Genomic DNA, 24,279 nt, shown 5'->3' on the forward strand with positions numbered 1-24,279 from the left:
TTTTATTTAGATTGTGTTATCATTATTATCAGAAGTACACCAACAAATTATGATGAGTATTATGTGACACGGTGGGGGCTAGATTATAGATAATAATGTAAGATTGATGTGTTATCTCTAGTTTAAAATGAAACTTGGGAGTTTTTGAGTTCCTTAACTCGATAGTTAATACTCATTACTCACCAGCTAACAGTTTATCTAGTGCTAAAAAAGTCGGATAATTTTAAGACCAATGTAGTTGTGAATTAATTAACAGTTAGTGGTTGAAGACAAGTGTCCAATGTCCTGATGTCTTACTAAAAGTTAATTTTTCCATTACCTATATAGAATTATTTATATGTTTATTTGTCAACTCATTAGAGCATTGATGGAATGGGGTCACGGATAAGGTGAGTAGTTACAAACATTACAATTCCATTAAATTAATTGTTATGACATTGATATAATACCGTTTATTAGTGTCTACTCTCTCTCTAGTGGTTAAATATTTAAAAACATTGTAATATTGTAAAATGTACATTATTTATTGTGGTATAATGATGTAGTCATTTAATATTTTTTTTGTATTTTAACTGCATTTGGTTTATATTGAATTAGATGTGTTTTAAGTGGTCCACATTTTTAATTGATGAATTCAATACAGTGCATATTAATCTATTTTATATTATACCAGGAATGATGTTGACCGATTGTTTGAGTGTTTCTGTGAAGTTGCTGGCCCTAGTAAGGAAAACACTAATCCATGGATTCTCCAAAAGTTTCCAGAACACTATAGAAAAGATGAACTGCTTGATACTGTACCTAATTTTGCATATCCTTGTGAATTTGACAGGTAGTATTAAATGTAAACTAATAATATCAATTCTTATTCTAAATTCTAATAATTTGAATATTTAGAACCATGATTCAGCACTATTCATTTGTACTGACCAATGCTGAATCAAAGTGGATTTTTGGATTTTGTAGACATGATCCTAAATCTGAGACTGCTTTAGTTGTTCTCAGTTATCTTCCTTGGCATGAATCATTTTATAAGTAAAAATCATTTGAAATATACAAATATTTATTTATTTTTTACAGTTAATAGTAATGTATCATAATTATTTTTGTTTTAGATTATTAAATTGTATATCTAATCTCACAAATAGTAATAATTCTAAAGATTTATGGTCATTTTTGGAATCTGTATATAGTAGTAAATTACCAATCAAAGGACTTGATTTAAAAATTAATAGTGATAGTGGTGAAGAGGTAATTAATTTATTCAGGAATTTTAACAAAACTTTAAAATTTTTTTTTTATAATTACAGTTATTTGTTTGTCAGTCACCAATTCAATTCCAGTTACCAAGCATTCCAGAAAACGTATGTTATTTGTTATTTAAATTAAAATATATATTTCTAAATAATTTAAAAATTTGATTTTTTAGTAATATTAAGAAATTATTTAGTGCATTATGTACTTATTTATGTATAGGTCTATGAATTTTCATTTTGAACTATTAGAAAAAAAAACTCAATAAAATATTAATTATTTTGTATAAAAGAATTAACATTTCAACTAAAGATTGATATTTTAAATTTTGTTTTAGAGAAATTTGACAGAATATTATAGTGCAGTTGATTGCCAAAATATGATTATTATATTTGCTTCCATGTTATTTGAACGTCGTATTATTTTTACTTCTAAAAAACTATATAGATTGAGTGCCTGTGTTCAATCTGCTAATGCAGTTCTATATCCAATGAATTGGCAACATATATTTATACCAGTCTTGCCTCAGTCACTTATTGATTACTTATTAGCACCAATGCCCTACTTGATTGGTTTACCTCACACATTATTCCAAGTAAATATTTGATTTAATTTAAATTTAGTTTTTGTCATAATTATTACTATTTTTGTTATTTTTTAGAATTTGCAGCGTAATGAATTGGGAGAAGTTGTTATTTTAGATGCAGATAACAACACTATTGAAACTCCATTTGATGATTTGGAAAATCTTCCAATAGACGTGGTCAGTAAATACTTAATAAAATATTACTACTGTACTCTGTCACTTTAAAAGTAACCTTAAATAGCAGCAATAGGTATGACGTTTACTGAGTATGCGCTCTCGGGAGTGTCATTTTTTTATTTTAACATTTGTATTGCTTGGATACATTAGTTTAAGATTAACATAGTTGTGTGATTTTTGAATTTGGCCAATTTTTGGAAAACTTTCCTGTGGGTATGGTCATGGTAACAGAACCGAACAAAAATTATTTGCCACCTTGAGTGTAATAAAACAGAATATAAATGAGTTTTTAAGGATAAATATTTAATTTGTTCTAGTTTTTTATGTTATGGAGTTTCATTTAACTTTGAATGATTTTGGTTGTTAAAAAGTTTCAAATAATAAGTTACTATGTATTGATTTGAAATTTAGTTTAGTACATAAAGAAGTAATTTTTTAGTAAATAATAAAAATAATCAATTTCCATATTAATTTGTACTTTATTCAAAATTCTTTTTTCAAATGTTATGGATTATTGATTTAGAATTCAATATTACAACAAATTTAACCCATCACCTAATTGTTATAACTTATTTTAGATCTATTTAATTTTTATTTTAGGTATCAACTTTAAGACAACAATTACGCAAAAAAGGTACACTTTTAGGCGATGGTGTTTCAAGAGCATTTTTACGTGCTTTAGTTAAGTTAATTGGTGGCTATAGAGATGCATTAAAATTTCATCAAGGAGAACGTATAACATTTAATAAAGAAGCATTTATAGAGTCTAGATCATCAAATATGCAACCATTTCTAAAAAAAATGTTGGAATTACAGATTTTTCAACAGGTATAATTATTGTAAATATTTTAAGTAATGATAGTTATTTGTGAAATTAATATTAAATATTAAATTATAATACTTAAAATATATAATTGTTTCAATATTTATTATTTTGCAAATAGTTTATTGAGGAACGATTAGAGATGTTAAATGCAGGACTTGGTTTTTCTGATGAATTTGAAATGGAAGTATGCAATTATCATGAGAAATCTAGTAATAAACTAAAGCATCAGTATAAAGATTGGACATTTACTGTAAAACGTGAAGGAACTGCATTGTATAAAACTGTTAAGAATGCGGTAAGTTAGAAATTTTAAGTTTTGTTTAATTGGGCATTTTAGATATTGTAATTGTTATTGTTTGTCATTATCTTAATATACATGGAAAACATTTTCAGTTTATAAATTAGACAGAGAATATGATTTATAAAAATAAAAAATAAAAATATTAGGTTCATCATTTTGTATGTGGTGCTTATTTATTTTGTAAATTATTATTATAGATTAATAACAATTACAATTTTATTTCTCATCTTATAAAATATTTTAATCCAAAAATACGATTTTGAGACTAATCATTCTAAAATTTTACAAAATTTATTACATAGATAATTTTATCCTGTACTTTAAAGAATATGAATTCAAAAAATGGATTTTTGGAAGTACCTACAATTTTTATAACGCAATTTATACATGGTTTAATTTTTGGTTATGAAGATTTTCTTATAAATAATCAAATTAATCAGATTATTAAATTTTCATTGTTAATTTTCAGGCTAATCCTACAGTAAGAAATGCTGTAAAAACGGTAAATTATTTTCATGTAAAATTTAAACTTTTAAATCATATGATACGTTTTTAGGTTAAAGAACGAGGAAAAGATTTTCGGTCGGCCTATAAAGACATTCGATCAAAATTTAATGTTCCGAACAAAAATCCTCGAACCAAAATTGGAAACCAGCCGAATTCTGCACCAAACTCTCCTTCAATGCAAAAGAGACTATCATGGTCACATACAACAGCATCTGCTAGTTATCGTAAAGAAACGACCAATGGATTACAAAAGTTAACTACATCACAAAAGTTAGTAAATATTGTTATTATTACAGTTTTATTAGATAGTAATTTTTTTTTTTCATAGTTTAAAAGATGCCTCAATTTCTCCATTACCAAAAATTGATTTGAATTTATTAGAAGATCTAGAAAAAGTTATATTCAGAACTTGTGATCCTCATGATCCAGAAAATTATTCAAAATTACATGTATGTTAAATAAATTTAATGATTTTAATTTCTTGATTATTAATTATTTAATCATAAATGAAATATTTTGTGTTCAGGACTGGGATGAGCCATTCAATCCAAAGTTCATCAGAGATAATTTAAACAATCCAGCATATGGATCTGTGCCAAATGAGTGTCCAATGGAAACTAAAGATCTGATTCGATTAGATTCAACACCTAGTATAGATGATTTTGATCCTTTAAATAGTCCAACTAACAGTAATGGTTTGATTCCAGGAGTAGGTCTTAGTAATCCTCTGTATCAATATTTTGTCCCATTAAATAAAAATCAATTAGAAACAAAAAATAATAATGACCTCCTTAACGAGTATGGATTAAACTTTGATTTGTTAAGTTGTTCTGATCAACCAGGTCCATCCATGTCATCAAGTCAATCATCTGTACCACCATTACCACCCAAACCACCTAATTTTAAATCAAACTGGACCAAATTTGAATAAAACTACAAATTAAGAGTTAATTTTATAATCCTTGTGATAAAATACATTTATTTTGCAATTATATTAATTTTAATTTAGTGGTTACCACTTATAATAAATATATTACATTATTGTCCATGTTTAAATTTTATTTAACATTTTGTTTTTTATATATATATATACTCATATATTATTGTTACACCAAATATTAACAAATGGACCAGAATGTGTCTGATTTAGATTGTATAACGCTCATAAATGTAATTGTATATTACATGTTATACATGGTAAAAGATTGTATGTTTGTTTATCATTCATTACTATTTTTTTTTTTTTTTTTTTTTTTGTTGATTGAAAATAAAATAAATAAAAATATATATGAAACAAAGGTCTATAATTTACCATTATTTTGATTTGCTATTAATTATTACATTGGGTAGGTTACTTCAACTATCCAACAGTTTTCATAAACTGGATAAAAAAAAAAAATAAATAACATGCTGTCACACCAAAATTATTCATATTATAAAAAATTTAAGGATGTGAAACCCATAGTTAATTTAAAGTGATAAAATTAATGATTTATTTGGTTCTCTAAAGGCATCTAATATTTTAATTTAAAAATATATTTTTTTATCATAAATGTTTTATTTATTGTGGTAACTTCAACTTACCCGATATTAATTGGGCCAGTGATTCATATGCTTTGGTTTATTCCTCACATTCTCTTATGTGGGGTGTATTCCCCCAAAATGTTTGCATATTATGGTTTTTACCAAACCAACATTATTCACAATTCACTGTTAAACCTTGTTTTCAGTGACAGTGATAAACTTAACATTAGCTGCTTGCTTGACCCATGCATCACCTGGAATTGATATCGTCCAATTTATTTCAACAATGTTTTATCCACTCATCACTTCGTAAATAATTATCTCTCCTATTATCATTACTTCTGTGGTGAAAATTATATATTAATCTTTACTTTTATTGGTAGTCAACTTTTTTAAAATTTATTTGTGAATATTCTACATTTGACTATGTTAAGATTTTTTCTTAAAATTTTATTTTCCTCCTAGTCTTTAAAAAACTAATATATTTATAATTATAAGAATACAATTCATGCCATATTTAAATCTTCATTCAACCACTTGATTACAACGCTTTTACTCTTATTTGTATTAAATGTAAATACAAATGATTTGTATCTAAACGATGTTTTAAAGCTTTTGTAAAACGAATATAAGATTCTCTTATTAAAGAATTAATCAAATTGTGGAATTCATTTGTAAATAAAAATAATCTAAAATTTTAAATTTTAAATGATATTATAGTTAAATAAATACAAATTTTGTATTTTTATTATACTAAATTACTATTGAGTTGAAGCATACATAGTAAATTCATAAATTTTAATAATGTATAAAAATTAATAATATTTGCATTTAATACATAAATAAACTTTCATTCAATAAGTATGGAATAAAAATGTTTTCAATATCACTAAGTATTAAATAAGGAAATTTTTAATCAAGTTATTAAACATAAAATTTTAGATGTTATAGAAAAAACTTATTTAGATAGTACAAGTAAGAGTCTGAATAAATATATTAAATTGTAAAATGTTAAGAATTGGTTATGTATAGAAATTAATCTAGAGATGACTATAAAATAAATAAAAAGCCACATTAAATATAATTTTTAATATTATTGTAAATAAATATTGTACTAAAATATTTAAATAATATAAACATCAATATTATGGTCACAAAATTAAAATAATGAAGTAGAAATATTCTTTTTTTGCAGTTATTTTTTATTCTTCATTCACAATTATGAATTCATTACGTTTAGTACTCCAATTGCTTCAGCGAGTCTATCCAATTCATCCTGAGACTGCTTAAGTTTTTCCTTATTTGCACTTCTTACATCTTCAGGAACTTTAATTTGGTAATCTGCTACATTCATTGCTTTATTTAGTTTCTCTACAGTTTGAGTTAATAGATCACTCTTTTTTTTCAACTTTTCTATTTCCTTAGATGTATCAATCAAGCCCTAGTTAAAACATAAAATAATACTTAGAATAACTTTTTATTTAAAAACAAAAAAAAATAAATTTCACATTAATTGTTTATAACTAACCTTTAATAAAAGATGTACTTGGCATTTATCAGATATAGGTAAGATAGCACATCCATTTGGTATAGATGACACATTTGCAAGTTCTACTTTACTGCAATTAGCAAAAGTAGCAATCTCTAAATTAAATTTAGTTACAGTTTGTAATGTACTTTCATCAGAACAATTAATATATGTTTCAGTTTTTGAACTTTTAGGTACATTATAATCTGATAAAGCCGATCTAATGCTATGAACAATTTTTTGAACCACTTCAACTTCATTTTCGGTTTTTAAATCTCTCCAAGAATATTTTATCTAAAAATAAATATTATATATGTGCATTTTATTATTTATTGTAAATCAAATCATAATTTATTTGATTACACTTACTGTTTCGGGATATACAGCAACAGATATACTAGGATATCTAGTAATATTAGAGTGTGGCAATCGCTGATAAAGTTCTTCAGTAATGAATGGCATAAATGGTGATAATAATCTCAATCCTGTGTCCAAACAGCAAAATAATACATTTTGAACAGTACTAATCTTATTTATATCATTAGATGCAAATACTGGTTTTAGTGATTCCTAAAATTGATATTTATAATATTATTTCTGTTTAAACTTAAATATTACTCAAAATTACCAGGTACACATCACATAAATCATACAACCAAAAATTGTAGCACGCAGTTGTTGCACCATTTAGTTCATAGTTTTCAAACGAAATATTACACAATTCTACAGCTAATGACAAGCGACTCAAAATCCATATATCCATGTTGTTTAAGTTTATAACCTATTAAAAATTACAGATAATAGTTACATTTTTTTTATATAAATTTATATATTTTTAAAATTCATTACAAAAATTAAATTAAATATTTAAATTTATTACCTCTGATATCGGGGAAGGTACAAATTCTTTTTTAAAATACATAAGTGCAAACTTTATGGCGTTCCAAAGTTTATTACAGAAAAAACGATAACCCTGTACCCGGAGAATACTCAAATTTATATCATGACCTGTAAAACAATAGTTATGTTGAGTTCATAAATAACAATTACATTCCAAAATATTATAAATCAAAAACATGATTTATTCGCTCATGATTGATCGATTTTTATTCAACTTAACAATAAAATTATGATTGTGTAAATACTAAATTGTAATATACATACCTTGGGACATGTATGAACATAAAGCAAAACGTAATGCATCTGTACCACATTCTGGGATTCCATTAGGATAGTCTTGTTTTTGTCCTGCTTTAGCCTTTTCTATTTCTTTTGGGTCCAAGTTACTGTCAGAAAGTTGTTTGTTTAAATCCTCTAATGAAATACCTTTAATAACATCTATGGGATCAACAACATTACCCAATGATTTGCTCATTTTACGGCCATGAGCATCACGTACAATGGAATGCAAAAAGATTTTCCTGATAATAAACATTAAGAAAATATTTTAAAGTTAGGTAAATTAAAGATTATATTACTTGAATCGGTTCTAATCATAATTAGTAAATCAATTTTGAAATTAATTCAGTTAAATTATAACTATTTTTAATTTTTAATATGTCTCACATTGAATTGTCTCTTTAATATCAGTAACAATATATATAAGTAATAACAAATAGCTTTTATACCATCAAATAAATCAAAATAAATAAATATAAGTTATTTTTTTAAGCACATCTCATACAATGATGAACAAAATGTTATATTATTTTTAATTTTATATCACTAATTATTACTTTTTTGTAGCATGAAGAGACTCTACTACTCTATAAGTTATCAAATTAAATTAAACAGTTAAAGGTCACAATGCAATAAAATTGTGTTGTATAATTATATGATATATATAGTATGTCAATTAAATTATTACTACAGTTTAGACTAGACTTAAACCAGTAAAATACAACAATAACATATAACTAATATGCTCCCATTTTCATTTTCAAGCAAATATAAAATCTAAAGTACATATTTAAAATGTATTATGTGAAATGTAATAATTATATTTTTATACGATGCTTCAAGAAAACATTGGTAATAAATGTAAATTTTTTAATTTCTAATATAATTTTTAATTACTTTAAGTATATGGTAAATTAAATTTTTACTTACTTAAATGGCAAACAACCCATTAAACGCTGAGAGAAGAAAACCATGCGAGCTACCCAAAAGAATAAGATATCATAACCAGTTTCTAATAGGGTGCCGGGGAAAAACATCTTTAAATCATCCGTCTTATAATAATAAAGAAATAATATGTATTATTAAATGTACTTATATTGTATATTAAATTGGATTTAAATTAATTACTTTATCAGGCCATCCAAATATCGAAAATGGAAATAGAGCTGACGAAAACCAAGTGTCTAAAACATCTTCATCTTGTCGAAGTGTAATATTTTCTTTTGGAACATTGAATTTTTTTACTGCTTTTAGTAATGCTTCTTCTGAAGAATATGCACTCACCCAACAATCATTCTCATTAATCTAAAATAATAAATTATATAGAATAAATTTGTTTTGTGTTACTTTAAAACTTACAAAATTTGGAGATTGATTATCAATGGTAACAAAATAAGCAGGAATTCTATGCCCCCACCAAAGTTGTCTAGATATACACCAGTCTCTGAAAAACCAAAATTTGTTTATATGATTTTTACTTGTTAATATTTTATAATTACCTAATATTATCCATCCAATGAAACCAAGTTTTATTATGTTGAGATGGTATAATTGTGAGATCACCATTTTTGACGGCTTCTGATGCTTGTTTAGCCATTTGGTCACAACGAATGTACCATTGTGGTTTAATGAGTGGTTCAACAACATCCTTGGATCGACTACAAACGGGTACAACCATTGGATTGTCAACAGTTTCACAATAAAGATTCTTTTTTTTTAATGCTTGTAAAATAGCTTTACGTGCTTCAAATCGTTTCATTCCCTTTAATATAAAACTTTAGTAAAATTTTAAGTTGACAAGTATTGTATTAAAAAAAAACACATACATTAAATTCGATACAATCACCAATAATTACACCATCATCATTAAATATTGTTATAAACGGTAGGTTGTGGCGTTTACCAATTTCATAGTCATTAGGATCATGAGCAGGAGTTATTTTTACCGCACCTAAATTAAATTATTAGAATATTGTAATATTATTAAAATACATAATTTTTGGAAAACTTACCAGTTCCAAAGTCTTTTTCAACATAATTGTCACAAACTATTGGCAATTTCCTGTCACAAAATGGATGTTGCACAAATTTACCATGTAAGTGTCGGTATCTAGGATCAGATGGGTGAACAGCTACAGCTGTATCTCCTACAATAGTTTCAACTCTAGTAGTAGCTACAATAATTTTCTCGTCTTCTCCTATGACTTTATAAGCAAATGATACAAGAACACCGAATTCAACTTTTTCTTCATAACCTGGTATAGATAGAAAAGTTCGACCAGGCAGTTCAATTTTGTCTACCTATTATACAGAAAGAATTTATGTAAAAATAAATTTTACAATACTTAAGTTGTATTAAAAATGTAAATTAACCTCAATATCAGAAATAGCACTTTTTAAAGCGCATGACCAATTTACAAGACGGTTACTTCTATATATATCACCACTTTCATGTAAACGTATAAAAGCCTCTGTGACTGCACGACTAAGTTTAGGGTCCATAGTAAAACATGCACGGTCCCAATCCAATGAAGATCCTAATAACTTTAGTTGTGTATATATACGATCACCTTTCCTAAGATACAATTATATTTTATGAAATAATGGTCTACAATATTAGTGTTTTAAGTCAAAGATTTTAATTTATTCTTCATTCAATACTTACTCTTTTTTCCAGTCCCATATTTTCTCAATAAACTTTTCACGACCAATATCATGTCTATTTTTTTTTTCTTCACGCCATAATTTTTTTTCGACTACTACTTGAGTTGCAATTCCTGCATGGTCACAGCCAGGATTCCATAAAGTAGTTTTTCCATTCATTCGATTCCTAGTAAATGTTGAATATTAAATGATAATTTAAATATCTTTTATAGCTTTATATTGAAATTAGAATTCAAGGAATAATTATAGAAATATTTAAAATATATTTACCATCGAGTAATTGCATCCTCCACTGCATTAGTGAGAGCATGTCCTAAATGTAAAGATCCTGTCACATTAGGAGGAGGAATAATCATAACAAATTTTCCTTTAGGGTTATCTTCCAATACATTTTTTTTCTAAATTTTAAAACAGATATACATACACATTAAGAATGAACATGCTGATATAAGACCATAAGGACATTGTATATATCTAAGTAAAAGTTAATATAAATTGTTTTTAATTATTTAAAATTATTTTATTTTGTAAAAACATAAAAAACTATTTTTAATGTCTAAGGTATATCCCATATTCTGGTTTGAAAAATCCTTCTTTTTCCCACCAGCTATACCATGCAGCTTCTACATATCCAGGGCTATATGAATCAGGCATTGGGCACAAAACATCTTTTTTTTCACCAGGTTTAGTATTCTGAGTATACACTGCTACTCCTTTTTCTTTTTTAACTGGCTCTTTTTTTTCTTTTTTCTAACATAAACAAATACATGATTAAGTTTGCATGAAATTTCAGTTTAATGTAAGTAACCTATTAATTCAATATTTTTACGTAGATACAGTATATTTAATACTTTATATTAATGTTTATTATATGAGAAACAAAATGTGTCATGTACATATAAGAGCTGAAATTGGAATACATACTTCTTCTTTTGGTGTATTCTGTTTTTGATCTTGTTTTTGTTTAAACTTTTCCAATTTGGCTAACTTCTTGGCTTCTTTTTCTAATTGCTTGGCTGTTTTTACTGGTGGCTCTTCCATGGTAGTTTATTTAATATGACTATAATAATTAAAACCGTAATTTTACATAAGTAAAAATATAAACGTACTGATACTTTAATATTTAGTAAATAACCTAAAATAATATGTACAAGGAGGTTTATCTAAAGACTTACAGGGACAGTAATTTAAAAATGCTACGAATACGAAGTATCAAATATTTGACCAGAAAATAACATAAATATAATTATCGAAGATCGTACCACTGCCACACGGCATTCACGAGTCACGATTCAGTGAACTGTATGTCTGTATAGCTCTAACCACATTACCACATGAATTAAGCAGTTTATAGGTATGGTACTATGGTCATTGCTCTGTTGACTGCACAGATATAATATCTGACATCTGTGGTTGACTGTTTCTGAAAGCATCTCTTATCACAAAGACTACTCTTTTTTTGTTGTTGCTTTAGTCTGCTAGAGGTAGACAGTGTTAGCATAGAATGATTCTGTGGTAGTTTTAACTTTTATCTATTACTGAGCGGTAAACAGGAATAAAATCCATAGTAATAAGTAGAGCCCGGAACTTGATGGCCTAAAAATCTTTAAAAAATAACCCTAAAAGTACTTAAAAATAAAAAAACATTTTCAAAAATTACGTTTTTTTTAATAATAAATCATAAAAAAAAAAATCGTTTATGAATTAATAATTTTTATTTAATTCATATAAATTTAAACAATGCTAATATTTTTATACATTAAATATGTGTTTTTTACAGACTATAGGGTCTTAATTGAATTTAAAACAGTAATTAGTAATAATGTCAATCAGTAATACAAAATAATTACAAAAAAAAAAATCGATATTTTTAGAAAAATAATTGACTGATTAGGCTGTACAATACATTAGTTTTTTCAAATATTTAGTTTTGTCAAAATAATATAAAAAAAAAAAATGTAAAAAATGCAAATGTATCTTCTAAAATGCAAAAAATGCATCAAAATCAGTAAAAAAAAATGACCGTATAACCAAAAATTACCGAAAATGGTTCCATTGAATTTTACAAATTTTAAGTCACATATCTGTAAATACAAGCCTTGTATAAACGCATTAGAAAAAAAGATGAAAATGCATTAAGTTCCGGGCCTTAATAATAACTAATAAGTAATAAGTGATATTGTAATAACTAATAATTTCTCAAATTTTTATTTTTATTTATTAATTTTAAATTAAATGATGAAATTATTGGTTATATAACAATAATTGTTATTGTGATTGCCATTATCTTTAAAATAGTAGAATAATAGCAAATAATAATGTTTCAAACATTGACTTGAGAGGTAATTTGTGTTAGCAAACTTGATCTAAATCGCACTTTTTTTGGTTAGGGGTGTTAAATAGTATAAAAATAGAATATATTAAATTTAATAAATTCTGTTATATGTTAATTATTTAAATTAAAGAATCTAACTTTCTCTGTACCTAATTTTCAAAATAAACAAGAAAAATGAAAATTTTTATGCCAATCCTGTTTATAAAACAAATTAAATTTTTTTTTTAATTGTTAGTCAAAGGAGGATGATTTTAAACATGGATTTTTCACCAAATATTTATTTAAACATTTTTTATGCTTTATTTAGGTATATTTTCATAACTAATGGAAAATTATTGATAATACAAGGTTCCTAATCAGTTATTAAATTTTTAATTTTAACACTTAAGTTTTCAACTTGTACAGGAATCATTATAAGTTTTTGTTATTGGAACTAAAAAAAAAAAAAAAAAAAATAAATATACAGGGTCCAGAAAAAAAATCTCCCGTATTTAGAGATCGCGTTGTGTGAATTGTTGTGATGGTACAATTATGGAGATTGGAGAAGGTATTGATCGATAGCTGTATAAATGCCATTTTTAGTAGGCGTAATGATGTGGATCATTGAAGATCACGCATTTGTCATAGAGGAGTATATTTGTATTGGTGGTTTTGCGATTTCTAGTCAGCAAGCATTTCGTATCCTATTACAACTTGACCGACACGTCTTCCGGTGTTGTTGTGGTCAAAGGGTGGCTAGACAGTTTTTTTCTTCAGTGTAGAACCCGTTATTCTAAAATTGGACACCTAAACGAGCATTGTTTTTCTATTAGGAACAAAATCATGTCGGTCAAGTTAGAACAGGATGCGAAATGCTAGCTGACTAGAAATCACAGAACCACCATTACAAATATACTCCTCTAAGACAAATGCGCGATTTTTAATGATTCACATTATTACGCCTACTAAAAATGGCACGTACACAGCTATCGATCGATACCCTTTCCTTAGTTGTACCACCACCACAACTCACACAGCGCAATCTCTAAATACGGGAGGTTTTTTTTTGCCAGACCCTGTATTTAAGCAACTAAACACACTTTTTGTGAGGAATATTTGTAGCTTTAATCTTTACGATATTGCATAATTCAAATAATATAAGTATAAAAACTTACAATAATAATTTTATCAACTCAATGCAATTTTAGCAATTTATGAGATTGGTTAAAATGTTCTAACATTTAATACTAGATTTCACATAAATTGTTCTTATATTTTCTATTTTAATTATGAAAGATTGAAAGTTTTTAATATGTCAATAGGAAAAGGTATACTGAGAATCATTAAAAATGTTTACCAGAGCATTTTGAAATGATTTCTAACATGAATCATTTTCTGGAATGCTATAATTTATTGGTATTTTTAATTTAAATACTAGTTATTATACAAATAATCAATTGCGTACAAGAATATGAGAAAGGAATATTACATTTCATCACTTTTAACATAAACCTAATTGGATTTTATTTTAGATTATTAGTTAACTCAATTGATAGTTAATATTAAAAGGCATTTCATTAATATAATAAAAATAAAGAAACCATTAAATTTTTTTATTACCAAATTATTTTATTATTCCATTGAATACAATATAATAAATATAATGAATTAAAATATAATTTATTATATTATACATGTGTATTTAAATATAAAAAAAAAATATTATTACTGCAGTATTTTTATTTCACCAAAAATTTAATCTTTACGAAGTTGAACTACACCCGTCTTGATTCCATCTTTTTTAATTATATTATATACTACTTCATCTCCAGTGTATATATCACGTTCTCCAGCGGCAGTAAATGCATCTTTCACCAAGCTTAATGCTTCTTCTTCAGTAACAGGGTTATCAGCAGTACGGTTTCCCAACTAACAAAATAAAGTAATTTAATACAATCATATAATTAATAAAAATTGATACATTATTTGTATTTATTATATAATTTTAGTACACAACTATGTTTATTTTAATATTGTTAAATTCAATATAAATATTCTATAAACACATAAATATTTAAAATATAACCACTTATAGATATATAAATGGGCACCAGATAGTTTTTAATTAGGAACATTAATATAATATGTTTAAAATGTTACAAACCTATGACATAAATGTCAAATGTATACAAATGTATATAACGAATATTGTATTGTATGGCGACACGTATTATACAAGTAAGGTCAAGAAAAATTGAAATTTATAGTCCAAGGAAAAGGATTAGAGTCGATACGAATATTAAATCTTAATGTAAGACTACTAGTGTAAACAAAGTTGTCACCACCACTTGTTATGAATCGATCATATTATAAATGGGAGATCGGTAAACGAGCTCAAGAACAGTTAGAGATATTCGAGACATTCAGAGGTAGGATCTAATAAAAATGTTAGTTATCTTTAAGTTTTAAATATGTTGCTGAACACTTACCTGTTTGCATTGAGGCAAATAAAAAGAAAATATATTTGATAGATAGCTTATTTACTAAATAAATGTTGTGATAATTAACTTATTTGAAGAATTCTTCACAAAAAGGTACGTTCAATTAAAGTAAAAAGAATTTAAAACATAACTTACCCAACTATCCAAAAACGGTTGCATGAGAACACCCGAACTGCCACCAGCAGTGTAATTCACTTTTTCACAATGGCCAACAGGATCATAACTGTATAAACAACCTTCACCATTATTATCGAGTCCAGCAAGTACATTGTACACATAGTAAGGGAAAAAACGTCTGCTGTACAACAAAGTAGATAGAAGTTGTGCAATAGAATTAGGCTGCATTATTGTGTTGTGATCGTATAAATATGACTGAAAAAATATTGCATTTAAATAAGCATAAATGTTTTATAATAAAAAATAATATTTTTTACCTTCAATTGAGACTGAATAATATTGGTCAATGATAATGTGTCACACCAACACCCTGTGCACCCAAGAACAGATTTGTCAGACAGTTGGAATAACTTTGATTGTTTACGTGTATAAATCATAAAGCCTTCACTAAGACGCGTGTCAGATGCAACAATTGCAAAATCCTTACCACTAATGGCAACAATTGAACTGTAGGTGTTTAAAAATAATTATTAGGTGGTATTTATCATAAATAATAATTTAAGTTAAAACAAAAAAAAGATCATCATATTTGTAACTTACCCTCCATTACTCGCATATGGTTCAAAGTTACGAGCTTTAGGTGCTCCTCTATCAATAATTGTATCCATATTTTAGAATTGCGACTTGAAATCAACTTCAAATATTTGAAAGTAGGTATTTTAAATTTAAAGTAAATGTATAACTTGATTATTGATTACACTTGAGACAGTTTGTTATTATAATGGCAAAATGACGAGTTAAAAAATATCTCACATCGAACCTAACCTAAAAATAATCAAAATAGTTGTTATCACATTATCACTACCAAGTTATAACACAATAACGTAAACATTATTTATGCAGCAATACCGCTGCTAAGATCTGAGACTGACTGAGACTTGAGTCCTGACCATAGGGTAAAAATTTATCAAGAAATTCGTAGTCTTTACCCTTTAAAAAAAAATAAATAACTTTCAAGATCGTTACGAAATCTATTATTTCTAGATTTCTTTTTATATTATTGAATAATTCTTGAATATATTGTTTAATTATTACACCTTTTATAGTGTCTTTAATTATCTTAATTTTTTTATAGAGAAGGATGAGATTTGTCTTGTCCTATCAGTATATTAGCATATCACATCATCTGATTCGTTGACAGACTAAAAATGTTCGTTTAATCTGTTGTAAAATACGATATCAGTTATCAGTTTATGTTTATATCACTCGCTGACCATTCTTATGAGTTAAGAGTGTTAAGACTTTAATATTTATGAAAGGGTTAAATAATAAGTAATAAGTATATAGTATTGTTTTAATAAACTACAATCGATATTTATCAGCATTGAGTATATTTTAGAGATAAGTAATTTTAATTGATTCAATATAATTTGTACTTTTTAGTTGATACATGCAAATTATTATTTATGCTTTTAATGACACCAAATTAAAATAATTATTAGGTTTAGAAGAAAATATAATACCCAAGTTAGTCAAGAAATGACGAATTACGAATACAATTATTACAACTTGAGGGGTTTAATAAATTAAGAAACCGATTAAAACGAATCAGAATACTAAAAATAATATACTACAATAATACTAACTGCTACAGACAGATTGAATGGTTAACTTGCTCAAAGACAGGTAAAATACATTATTTTAAATCATTAAGTATAATAACTAACTGTTGTACCAAAGCTTTTTTAAATCACCTAGTGGTACCCACTACCTACCTACCAAAAAAAAAAAAAAAACAGTTTTTTTTTTATATTTATAAATTATCTATAGATTGTATACCTTATTCTCTAATTAATTAAATAATATAAGTATTTAGCAAATGTTTTACCGTAAAAGTAATTTTAAATTTGTTTTTATTCGTATACTATTTATAGTAAATTATTACATATCATGTATTTATCATTCCATCTAATACCTGAAGATTTAAGAAACTTACCTCAATTGTAACTGGTATTAGATATTGCTGACAACTAACTACATGACTACTTTAAATTTAATTAATAAATATTAGATATCTTAGAATTTATTGTTTATTAAATATTTTTAGTAATAGTAACAAATAAAATATAATATTGATGCAATTATTATAATATGTTAAGACTGTTTTTTTTTTGTTTTCATTTCAAAACGGTTTGAGTATTTATTTGCTTTTTCTGTTGTATTATATTAAGTTTGAAATTTTAATTATTAAATTATAAATAGTAAAAAAAATGTCATAAAATACATCAAGTATCTACTAAATTTTTAATTCATACTAGGTTAAATAATATATTTATTTTTGTTTGTATGCTGTATCAAATACCAGGCCAAAGTAGTCATTAATCAAAAGTAGGTAGGCAACTAAATTTTTCAAGAAGAATAATTTGAAATAGTAGTTTTGCACCGATTTGTATCAAGGTTTGATTTTGATACTAATCAGTTTATAGACATGTAATTAATTGAATGCTTAATTTGTACCTAAATCGTATCAATACATTATCATGTAATTTAATGTAAAAAATTTAAATTAAAAAATATATTATGCATTGATAAATGTATAAAAAGTATTATGTTATTGTTGGTAATAGATTAAAAATAAAGTACTTTGTTGGTTTATGTTGAGATATAAATTCTCCATAGGTACTCAGTACTTAATACCCAGCCTTTTGAGTACTTCTTTTATTTCTAATTGCACAAATTAGAATTAAATATCTTTTTTTTCTAATTTTTATTTATTTTTTATTTATTTATAGTTACCTAATCAAATTTTCTGTACATTTCAATAAAATAATATACATCTGACTGGTACTGGTTACTGTTACGTGCTAAGTAGTATAAATTGTTATTTCTTTTTAAATTAGTAATTAATTGGTAGATAAAAATAGAGCTAATAAAAATGTGTGTTTATTTCAATGAAGTCTATTACTGAATATTTTAATTGTTTGATGTACTTATTCACGCCTACTGTAAGTCATAAGTTGTATTTTAATTCACCTAAGTCCAAAAAAAAAGTTCATTGTTTTGAATACTAGGTATTTATGAGATCTAATAAAATGATGAGATATCTATAAAGAATATAATAATTTTAAATTTATGTTTATTATGATTTATGACATTTAGACATATTAGGTTAAATGAATAACGTTACTGAAATAATTTTGTATAGAATATTTTTTGACTATTTTGTCAATGTCAGAAATTTTTTGATACAGGTTTTTGTATAAAGTTATATAGATATATATAATTAACATTTACATTTATAGATTTTGCTATCTTCGGCTTCTTTTAATTATAGACTTGGGCTTAAAGATAATATTATAAGTTTCTGTATACCTAGTATAAGTGTGATACAGGAGATATATTTTAATCAGTGTTACATATCCCATTATAATAAATAGTAGTGTAATACTTGAAAAATAAACTTGTATTTTTATATATTTAATTTATGTTCTAAATTAAAATGTTTGATTGTGTTGTTATTGAAAACTTTTATAATTATTTTCAGAAGTATTAACTAAAATGAATCGTCAAGCATTTAAGTTGATAACATTTGATATAACTGGTACATTATTAAAATATCGAAGTTCTCCTGCTGTAGAATACTCTAATGTTTTAAATAAATATGGATTAGAAGTAAAATTATCAACTCTTGAACATTTGATTAATAAAAATTGGACATTTATGACAAAAGCACATCCAAATTTTGGTCTTTATACTGGACTTAAATGGGAAAACTATTGGAGAACTTATGCAGAAAATGTTTTTAGTAAAGCATTTCAGATAGAAAATATCTCATACCATGTACCTTTGATAGTTTTAATTGATGATTTGATGATGACATATAGTACAGGAGAAACATTTGAAGTACAGAATGGAGCAATTGAGTTATTGGAGTATTTGAAAAATGAACAAATACCTTTGGGAGTTTTGACTAATTATGACCCAAGAATTAAATCTATGATAACAAATCTTGGTCTCTCTCATTATTTTAAATTTATTCTGTCATCATATGAAGTAAGGTCAGAAAAGCCAGATATTAAAATATTTAGAAAAGCAGAATCATATATTGAAAAAGGTTTAAATCGTAAGTTATTTTTGCATATTGGTGACTCTTATTTGTTGGACTTTAAAGGTGCAAAAAATGCTGGATGGTCTGCATGTTTAGTTCATACAGATAAAAATATAATTGAACAATATCCATCTTTAAGTGGTTGTATATTTGACAATTTTACAGCTTTAAAAATGTTTTTAATATCATGCAATTCAAAAAAAATGTATTCTGAACAATAGAATTATTATTTTGAAAATTTTTATCCTTTAAATTATGTTGAACATTTTGTCTTTTGTTGATTATGTTTTTTTTAGAAGAATTAACTAATAAAACACTTCTGTTTACCTATTAATAGTTATTTATTTTTAATTGTAAAATATATAATTTATTTTCTTAAATGAATATGAGCTGTATGGAATAAATGTATTATAACTTTAATTTAATATTTATCATTTTAATTTTTTTAAGTATTTTAAGATTATATAAAATTTAAGAATAATAGTTTTTTATTTGTTTTTGAAGTTTTGCTTTGTAATTATATTGATATATCTCTGTATGATTAATTCCTGATTTTTTTTCTTCGACAATTATTGTTTTTCATCCTATTATCGTAATCTACTGAATTATAGTTAGTAAATTTTATTGCCAATTTAAACATGAATATATTTTTTCAATAATTATATGGCCACTATTACCTAATTAAGAAGTTTTTACAAAAGTAAGTTTTATTTTTTGTTAGCCCAATTTGTTTTTATCAAATATTGATATGTATAACTAAGTGGTATGTATTTTAGTGTACTTATAATTGAATAATAATTAAAACATTTTTTTATTTAATACTCCAGTATAAAATTTTCATTTTCTAAAATCTCTTTATTATAATAGTTTTATTTTTACAAATTGTTTACACATTTTATGCATTTATATACATATATATTTTTAAATTTAACTGTATATATATATATATATATATATATATATATATATGTAATATATAAATTTGTTTTCTATTAAAAATAATACATCAAGTAACATTGATGAATACTAATTACTAAAAATCAACAATATATATCTACAAATTTAGAATTAAATTTTTTGATAATTAGTACTTAATTTTTTACCATTTTTCATAAAAATTACAAAAAAATCAACGAAAGTTTTAATTTTTGATATAACTACTTAGTCTTTTTGTTTGACAAATGTAGCTATTATTATTATTATTATTATTATATTATTATTCTGTAGACCTAATACATAATAAATTATTTTAAAACAATATTATTGCAAAATTGACTATTTAATAATGTATGTTTTGCATATTTTAAAATACATAATATACAGGAGAATAAAAAAAAATTGTAAGAAGTTTTCTTTGGGAAAAACATTGTAAATTCCTTGTCCTTAACATTTAATAATAGTACGGTTTCTCAGTCATCATGAGCTTTGTTTAAAATTTTGTTTATAATTTACAAAAAAATTATTTAATTTCGAGTTTATGTACAAATGAACAAAATGTATAAATATTCAATAAAAACGATAACAATATTTACAAAGAACGCATATTCGTTTACACTAAATACGGTACCTACACAGTATAAATATTATTGATATTGATGAATTTTATTTTTAATTGAATATGTTTTTTTTTTAATTGTTATGAATTTAAATTTTATATTTTAAGTATCACTAGGTATCTGATTTTATTTATGATAATACGAAGAGCCTATCATAACATGAAAACATTAATTTACTATTTAAACAATAATTAAGTGTTTGTAAATGAACCTACTACATGTTAAACCTTAATTAGGAATCTATTTTTTAATGTAAAATTTAAAAGAAATTTTTCGTAAAAAAAATATAATATTAATAATTATAATATGATGTGAAAATCATATAATATAATCATGGAGCACCAATAATAGGCCTACAATTATTTGTATAATATACAACTTAGCTATGTGTACGTCTTATGTGCGCATAGAAAATTATAACAAAAAGATTTAATTAATGTATGGTTAATTATTATTGATATAATACCTATTAATTATTAACTTGGTAATTGGCTGGTCCGAACTTGCATACATACAATTTATACATTATGTAATACCATTCCGTATAAGAAATAATTAAACGTCCATTTCAAATTTAGTAATATCGGATAATCATGAAAATTAAATGGTTATTAAAGAATTGTATCTTTAAAAAAGTATAAAAAATTTTATGGTTTAGGCGTTACTACGTGGGCATATAGTAACACAATATTTATTTAAATTTCAAAACAACGAAAAGATTATACCCCGCGAATGTAATTATTTGTTTATCACGTTTTTATATTCATATTTTAGTTTTAGTGTATTACTTAATATTTTTTAATTTTTAACGCAATTATCCTTAATATTATATTGTTTCTATTATTATCTGATAGTTGAGCGTAAAATTAAGCCGGATGTATTTTTTTTCTTTTTAAATTGTGTGATACATTTAAATAGACGTTCATTATTTGGTATGTTGATTCATTTTATATAATTGTGAACTGTATTTTTTGATATTTTTTTTTAACTTTAGGTGTACTTATTTGAAGTTTAGATACACACTCGTACATAAGGAATGCACATTGTAATTAGGTCGTGATATAGCTAGATTTAAAAAAACAATTAGGTATTATGTTAAATTTACTCGATAAACCCATAAAAATTATTTAAATAATTTGCATAATTTTTAAATACCTACTACACAATATAATTTCTTGTATTATTTATGTGGCATTATGACTGAAAATAATTGTGTATCATATAATATGTAAACAGGGAAAATATAATAAGTGTATATAATTTATCTAAACCGGATGATTACTTAATCTAACAATATTAATAATTTTTTAAAAAAAAACTATCAAATTTTAGAAAATAATTTTTTGCGTAGATAATTACAAGTAATCGAAAAACAATATAAATGAAAAAAAGATATTATTTAGGATTTTTACTTTTTATAATGACAGTACACATTTTAATTCCTTATTGCAAAGTATAATATTTTTTGGAGTACTTTAAATTTTAAACGAATATCATCGAAGCAGTTTATATATTATAATAAGAATTTTAAGTAGATTGATATAGTTAGCCAACTGGAATGGCGCAGTAAAACACCGAAAAATGTTGGTCTGCGAGTATTACTGCTCAATTTATCTAAGTTATAAATACTAACCTAAAACTAATTAATTACTCGTATGAAATTTGATTTGAAATATTCCGAATAATGTGTTGCTTTGGAATATGGAATTAAAAATGTGGATATCTTGTCATTCAAAAAATTAAAAAACTTAATGTAGTTAACGATAATAAATAATGCAAAATATAATTATTTTTTTAAAAATGTTGTTTTGTAACACCTTGAAACAATGAAAATTTTTTTTTTTAAAGTTATAAATAAGTATTATTTATAACTTGGTATAGGTGATTTATAAATAATATTCAATAGATAATGGTGAAATATCGCTAAAGGACGTTAATTGGTATTTAGCATTAATACGTAATAATCAAAAGCAGGTACCAAATTATAGATCTACTGATTACCGGCTGTAATATAAAATATGATTACCAAAATTATCGTCATTAATAGATAGTTGGCTTTATCTGTAGATCATGTTATATATTTATAGGTACATAGAAGATATGACTTGGCATATGATCTAACTTTTAAGGTTTTATCTTTTGAATTCGCTTGATTATAGAAGGTAGGTTATCCTAACGTATAAAAGGGTAGGTATTAGGTATATTATGGTTGTTATATTTTAATAATAAAATATAATAATGAAAAAAAGATCGAAATTGTCTTACGAATAAGCCTTACATATAATATAATATGTTCTATTTTTTTTTTTTTATTATAATGTATGTTATACATATTTGTTAAATATTTTTTGTTGATACAACGTTTTGTTCTAGTTTATTATTATTATTTATAATAATAACAATAATATTTTAATAATAATAATAATAATAATAATAATAATAATAATAATAATATGCATATAATAATAATATATATGCGACGGTTTAGTCCATTTGGCAAACGTGGTTACTGAGCGTGTGACTCGATCGGCGAGTTACGTTCGGAGACGTCATCATGAGGGAACTGCCAGTGTTGACGCATACAGCACACACCTCCGGGTCCGTCGGAGAGTGTTGTACTGGTGCTGTTTTGTGTAAGTGCCATGAAACAATAATAAAAAAAACATAACATTAAAATAGGAAATTAACAACATTCAAGCTAATGAATAATAGTATGGTACATTTTGCGTCGGTTGCTGTGGAGTTACACATATTTTATCCTCCCTCTCTTTTATTCATACACATACACACAACACTGTATTGGTCAAACTATGACAACACATGGGGGGTGTAGGGTCTTCTTAAAAAAAAAATTGAACGAAGCCAATGGCTTAAAAATAATAATATTATAACATAGTCGTATAGCTTTCCTGAGATAATATAAATAAAAATAGGTGTAATAATATATACTATATTATATAAACTTACATATTTTGTATCTTTAAATAATTATCTCTTATATTATAGTTTATAAAGTTTTCAGGAATCATATTTGTAAAATATTTAAAAAAAAATATTTAAGTTCTTTGCAAATAATATAATAAAAATGAAATAAAATTATAATTATTATTATAAGTATATTATGTATGCATGTAGGC

At 24.8% G+C, this 24,279-nt stretch overlaps 5 protein-coding genes across 13 annotated transcripts in view; 2 read left to right on the plus strand and 3 right to left on the minus strand.

Annotated features, from left to right (window-relative positions):
* The first annotated feature begins 122 nt into the window (after nt 1–122).
* LOC112594354 (DENN domain-containing protein 1B-like) lies at nt 123–4,624 on the plus strand. 2 transcript variants are annotated; one of them, XM_025339103.1, is made up of 13 exons: nt 123–389; nt 674–832; nt 898–1,035; nt 1,116–1,251; nt 1,311–1,364; nt 1,592–1,849; nt 1,916–2,017; nt 2,618–2,845; nt 2,962–3,138; nt 3,614–3,646; nt 3,701–3,921; nt 3,980–4,100; nt 4,178–4,624. In XM_025339103.1, exons 1-13 carry the CDS (start codon nt 373–375, stop codon nt 4,580–4,582), a joined length of 2,049 nt encoding a protein of 682 aa, XP_025194888.1. In that variant the 5' UTR covers nt 123–372; the 3' UTR covers nt 4,583–4,624. The 2 variants fall into 2 exon arrangements, with proteins under 2 accessions (XP_025194888.1, XP_025194889.1); XM_025339104.1 differs by lacking the exon at nt 3,614–3,646.
* Nucleotides 4,625–6,313: 1,689 nt separating this feature from the next.
* On the minus strand, nt 6,314–11,933 carry LOC112594350 (valine--tRNA ligase). The gene is made up of 18 exons (XM_025339090.1): nt 11,722–11,933; nt 11,471–11,606; nt 11,114–11,296; nt 10,817–10,944; nt 10,548–10,712; nt 10,256–10,457; nt 9,895–10,183; nt 9,709–9,833; nt 9,382–9,644; nt 9,242–9,326; nt 9,011–9,187; nt 8,813–8,934; nt 7,868–8,124; nt 7,584–7,711; nt 7,332–7,484; nt 7,073–7,273; nt 6,704–6,997; nt 6,314–6,616 (listed from the first exon to the last, which is right to left on the minus strand). Exons 2-18 carry the CDS (start codon nt 11,585–11,587, stop codon nt 6,395–6,397), a joined length of 3,111 nt encoding a protein of 1,036 aa, XP_025194875.1. The 5' UTR covers nt 11,588–11,606; nt 11,722–11,933; the 3' UTR covers nt 6,314–6,394.
* Nucleotides 11,934–14,547: 2,614 nt separating this feature from the next.
* On the minus strand, nt 14,548–16,280 carry LOC112594363 (proteasome subunit beta type-1). The gene is made up of 4 exons (XM_025339120.1): nt 16,079–16,280; nt 15,796–15,985; nt 15,497–15,733; nt 14,548–14,789 (listed from the first exon to the last, which is right to left on the minus strand). The coding sequence occupies exons 1-4, from the start codon at nt 16,144–16,146 to the stop codon at nt 14,616–14,618; spliced, it is 669 nt and encodes a 222-aa protein (XP_025194905.1). The 5' UTR covers nt 16,147–16,280; the 3' UTR covers nt 14,548–14,615.
* A 420-nt stretch (nt 16,281–16,700) lies between these two features.
* On the plus strand, nt 16,701–19,807 carry LOC112594361 (rhythmically expressed gene 2 protein-like). Its single transcript, XM_025339116.1, has 2 exons — nt 16,701–17,164; nt 19,023–19,807. The coding sequence occupies exon 2, from the start codon at nt 19,037–19,039 to the stop codon at nt 19,805–19,807; it is 771 nt and encodes a 256-aa protein (XP_025194901.1). The 5' UTR covers nt 16,701–17,164; nt 19,023–19,036.
* Nucleotides 19,808–23,553: 3,746 nt separating this feature from the next.
* LOC112594352 (glucose transporter type 1-like) overlaps nt 23,554–24,279 on the minus strand; it is a 54,800-nt gene continuing 54,074 nt past the window's right edge. For 2 of the 8 annotated variants that reach the window (XM_025339100.1, XM_025339099.1), the window contains exon 14: nt 23,559–23,766. In XM_025339100.1, coding sequence (XP_025194885.1) covers nt 23,627–23,766 — 140 coding nt within the window. In that variant the 3' untranslated portion in view covers nt 23,559–23,626. Of the gene's footprint in view, nt 23,767–24,279 lie in introns of all 8 variants that reach the window. The other 6 variants (XM_025339091.1, XM_025339094.1, XM_025339092.1 and 3 more) reach the window with 5 other exon arrangements.

Source organism: Melanaphis sacchari, unplaced genomic scaffold (genome assembly GCF_002803265.2).
Source record: "Melanaphis sacchari strain LSU unplaced genomic scaffold, SCAv2.0 Contig22_pilon_pilon, whole genome shotgun sequence".
Taxonomy (NCBI): Eukaryota; Metazoa; Arthropoda; class Insecta; order Hemiptera; family Aphididae; genus Melanaphis; species Melanaphis sacchari.

Excerpts from the sequence above, each read along its gene's own strand:
- LOC112594354 (XM_025339103.1), top strand. Across the intron at positions 3,647-3,700 it reads TAAGAAATGCTGTAAAAACG|GTTAAAGAACGAGGAAAAGA; the intron begins GTAAATTATTTT and ends ATACGTTTTTAG. Across the intron at positions 3,922-3,979 it reads AAGTTAACTACATCACAAAA|TTTAAAAGATGCCTCAATTT; the intron begins GTTAGTAAATAT and ends TTTTTTTCATAG.
- LOC112594350 (XM_025339090.1), bottom strand. The coding sequence starts at position 11,587 with ATGGAAGAGCCACCAGTAAAAACAGCCAAGCAATTAGAAAAAGAAGCC. Across the intron at positions 7,274-7,331 it reads ATTTATGTGATGTGTACCTG|GAATCACTAAAACCAGTATT; the intron begins GTAATTTTGAGT and ends TATCAATTTTAG. Across the intron at positions 6,617-6,703 it reads AAGTACATCTTTTATTAAAG|GGCTTGATTGATACATCTAA; the intron begins GTTAGTTATAAA and ends TGTTTTAACTAG.
- LOC112594363 (XM_025339120.1), bottom strand. The coding sequence starts at position 16,146 with ATGGATACAATTATTGATAGAGGAGCACCTAAAGCTCGTAACTTTGAA. Across the intron at positions 15,734-15,795 it reads TTATTCAGTCTCAATTGAAG|TCATATTTATACGATCACAA; the intron begins GTAAAAAATATT and ends ATATTTTTTCAG. Across the intron at positions 14,790-15,496 it reads AACCGTTTTTGGATAGTTGG|TTGGGAAACCGTACTGCTGA; the intron begins GTAAGTTATGTT and ends TTATTTTGTTAG.
- LOC112594361 (XM_025339116.1), top strand. The coding sequence starts at position 19,037 with ATGAATCGTCAAGCATTTAAGTTGATAACATTTGATATAACTGGTACA.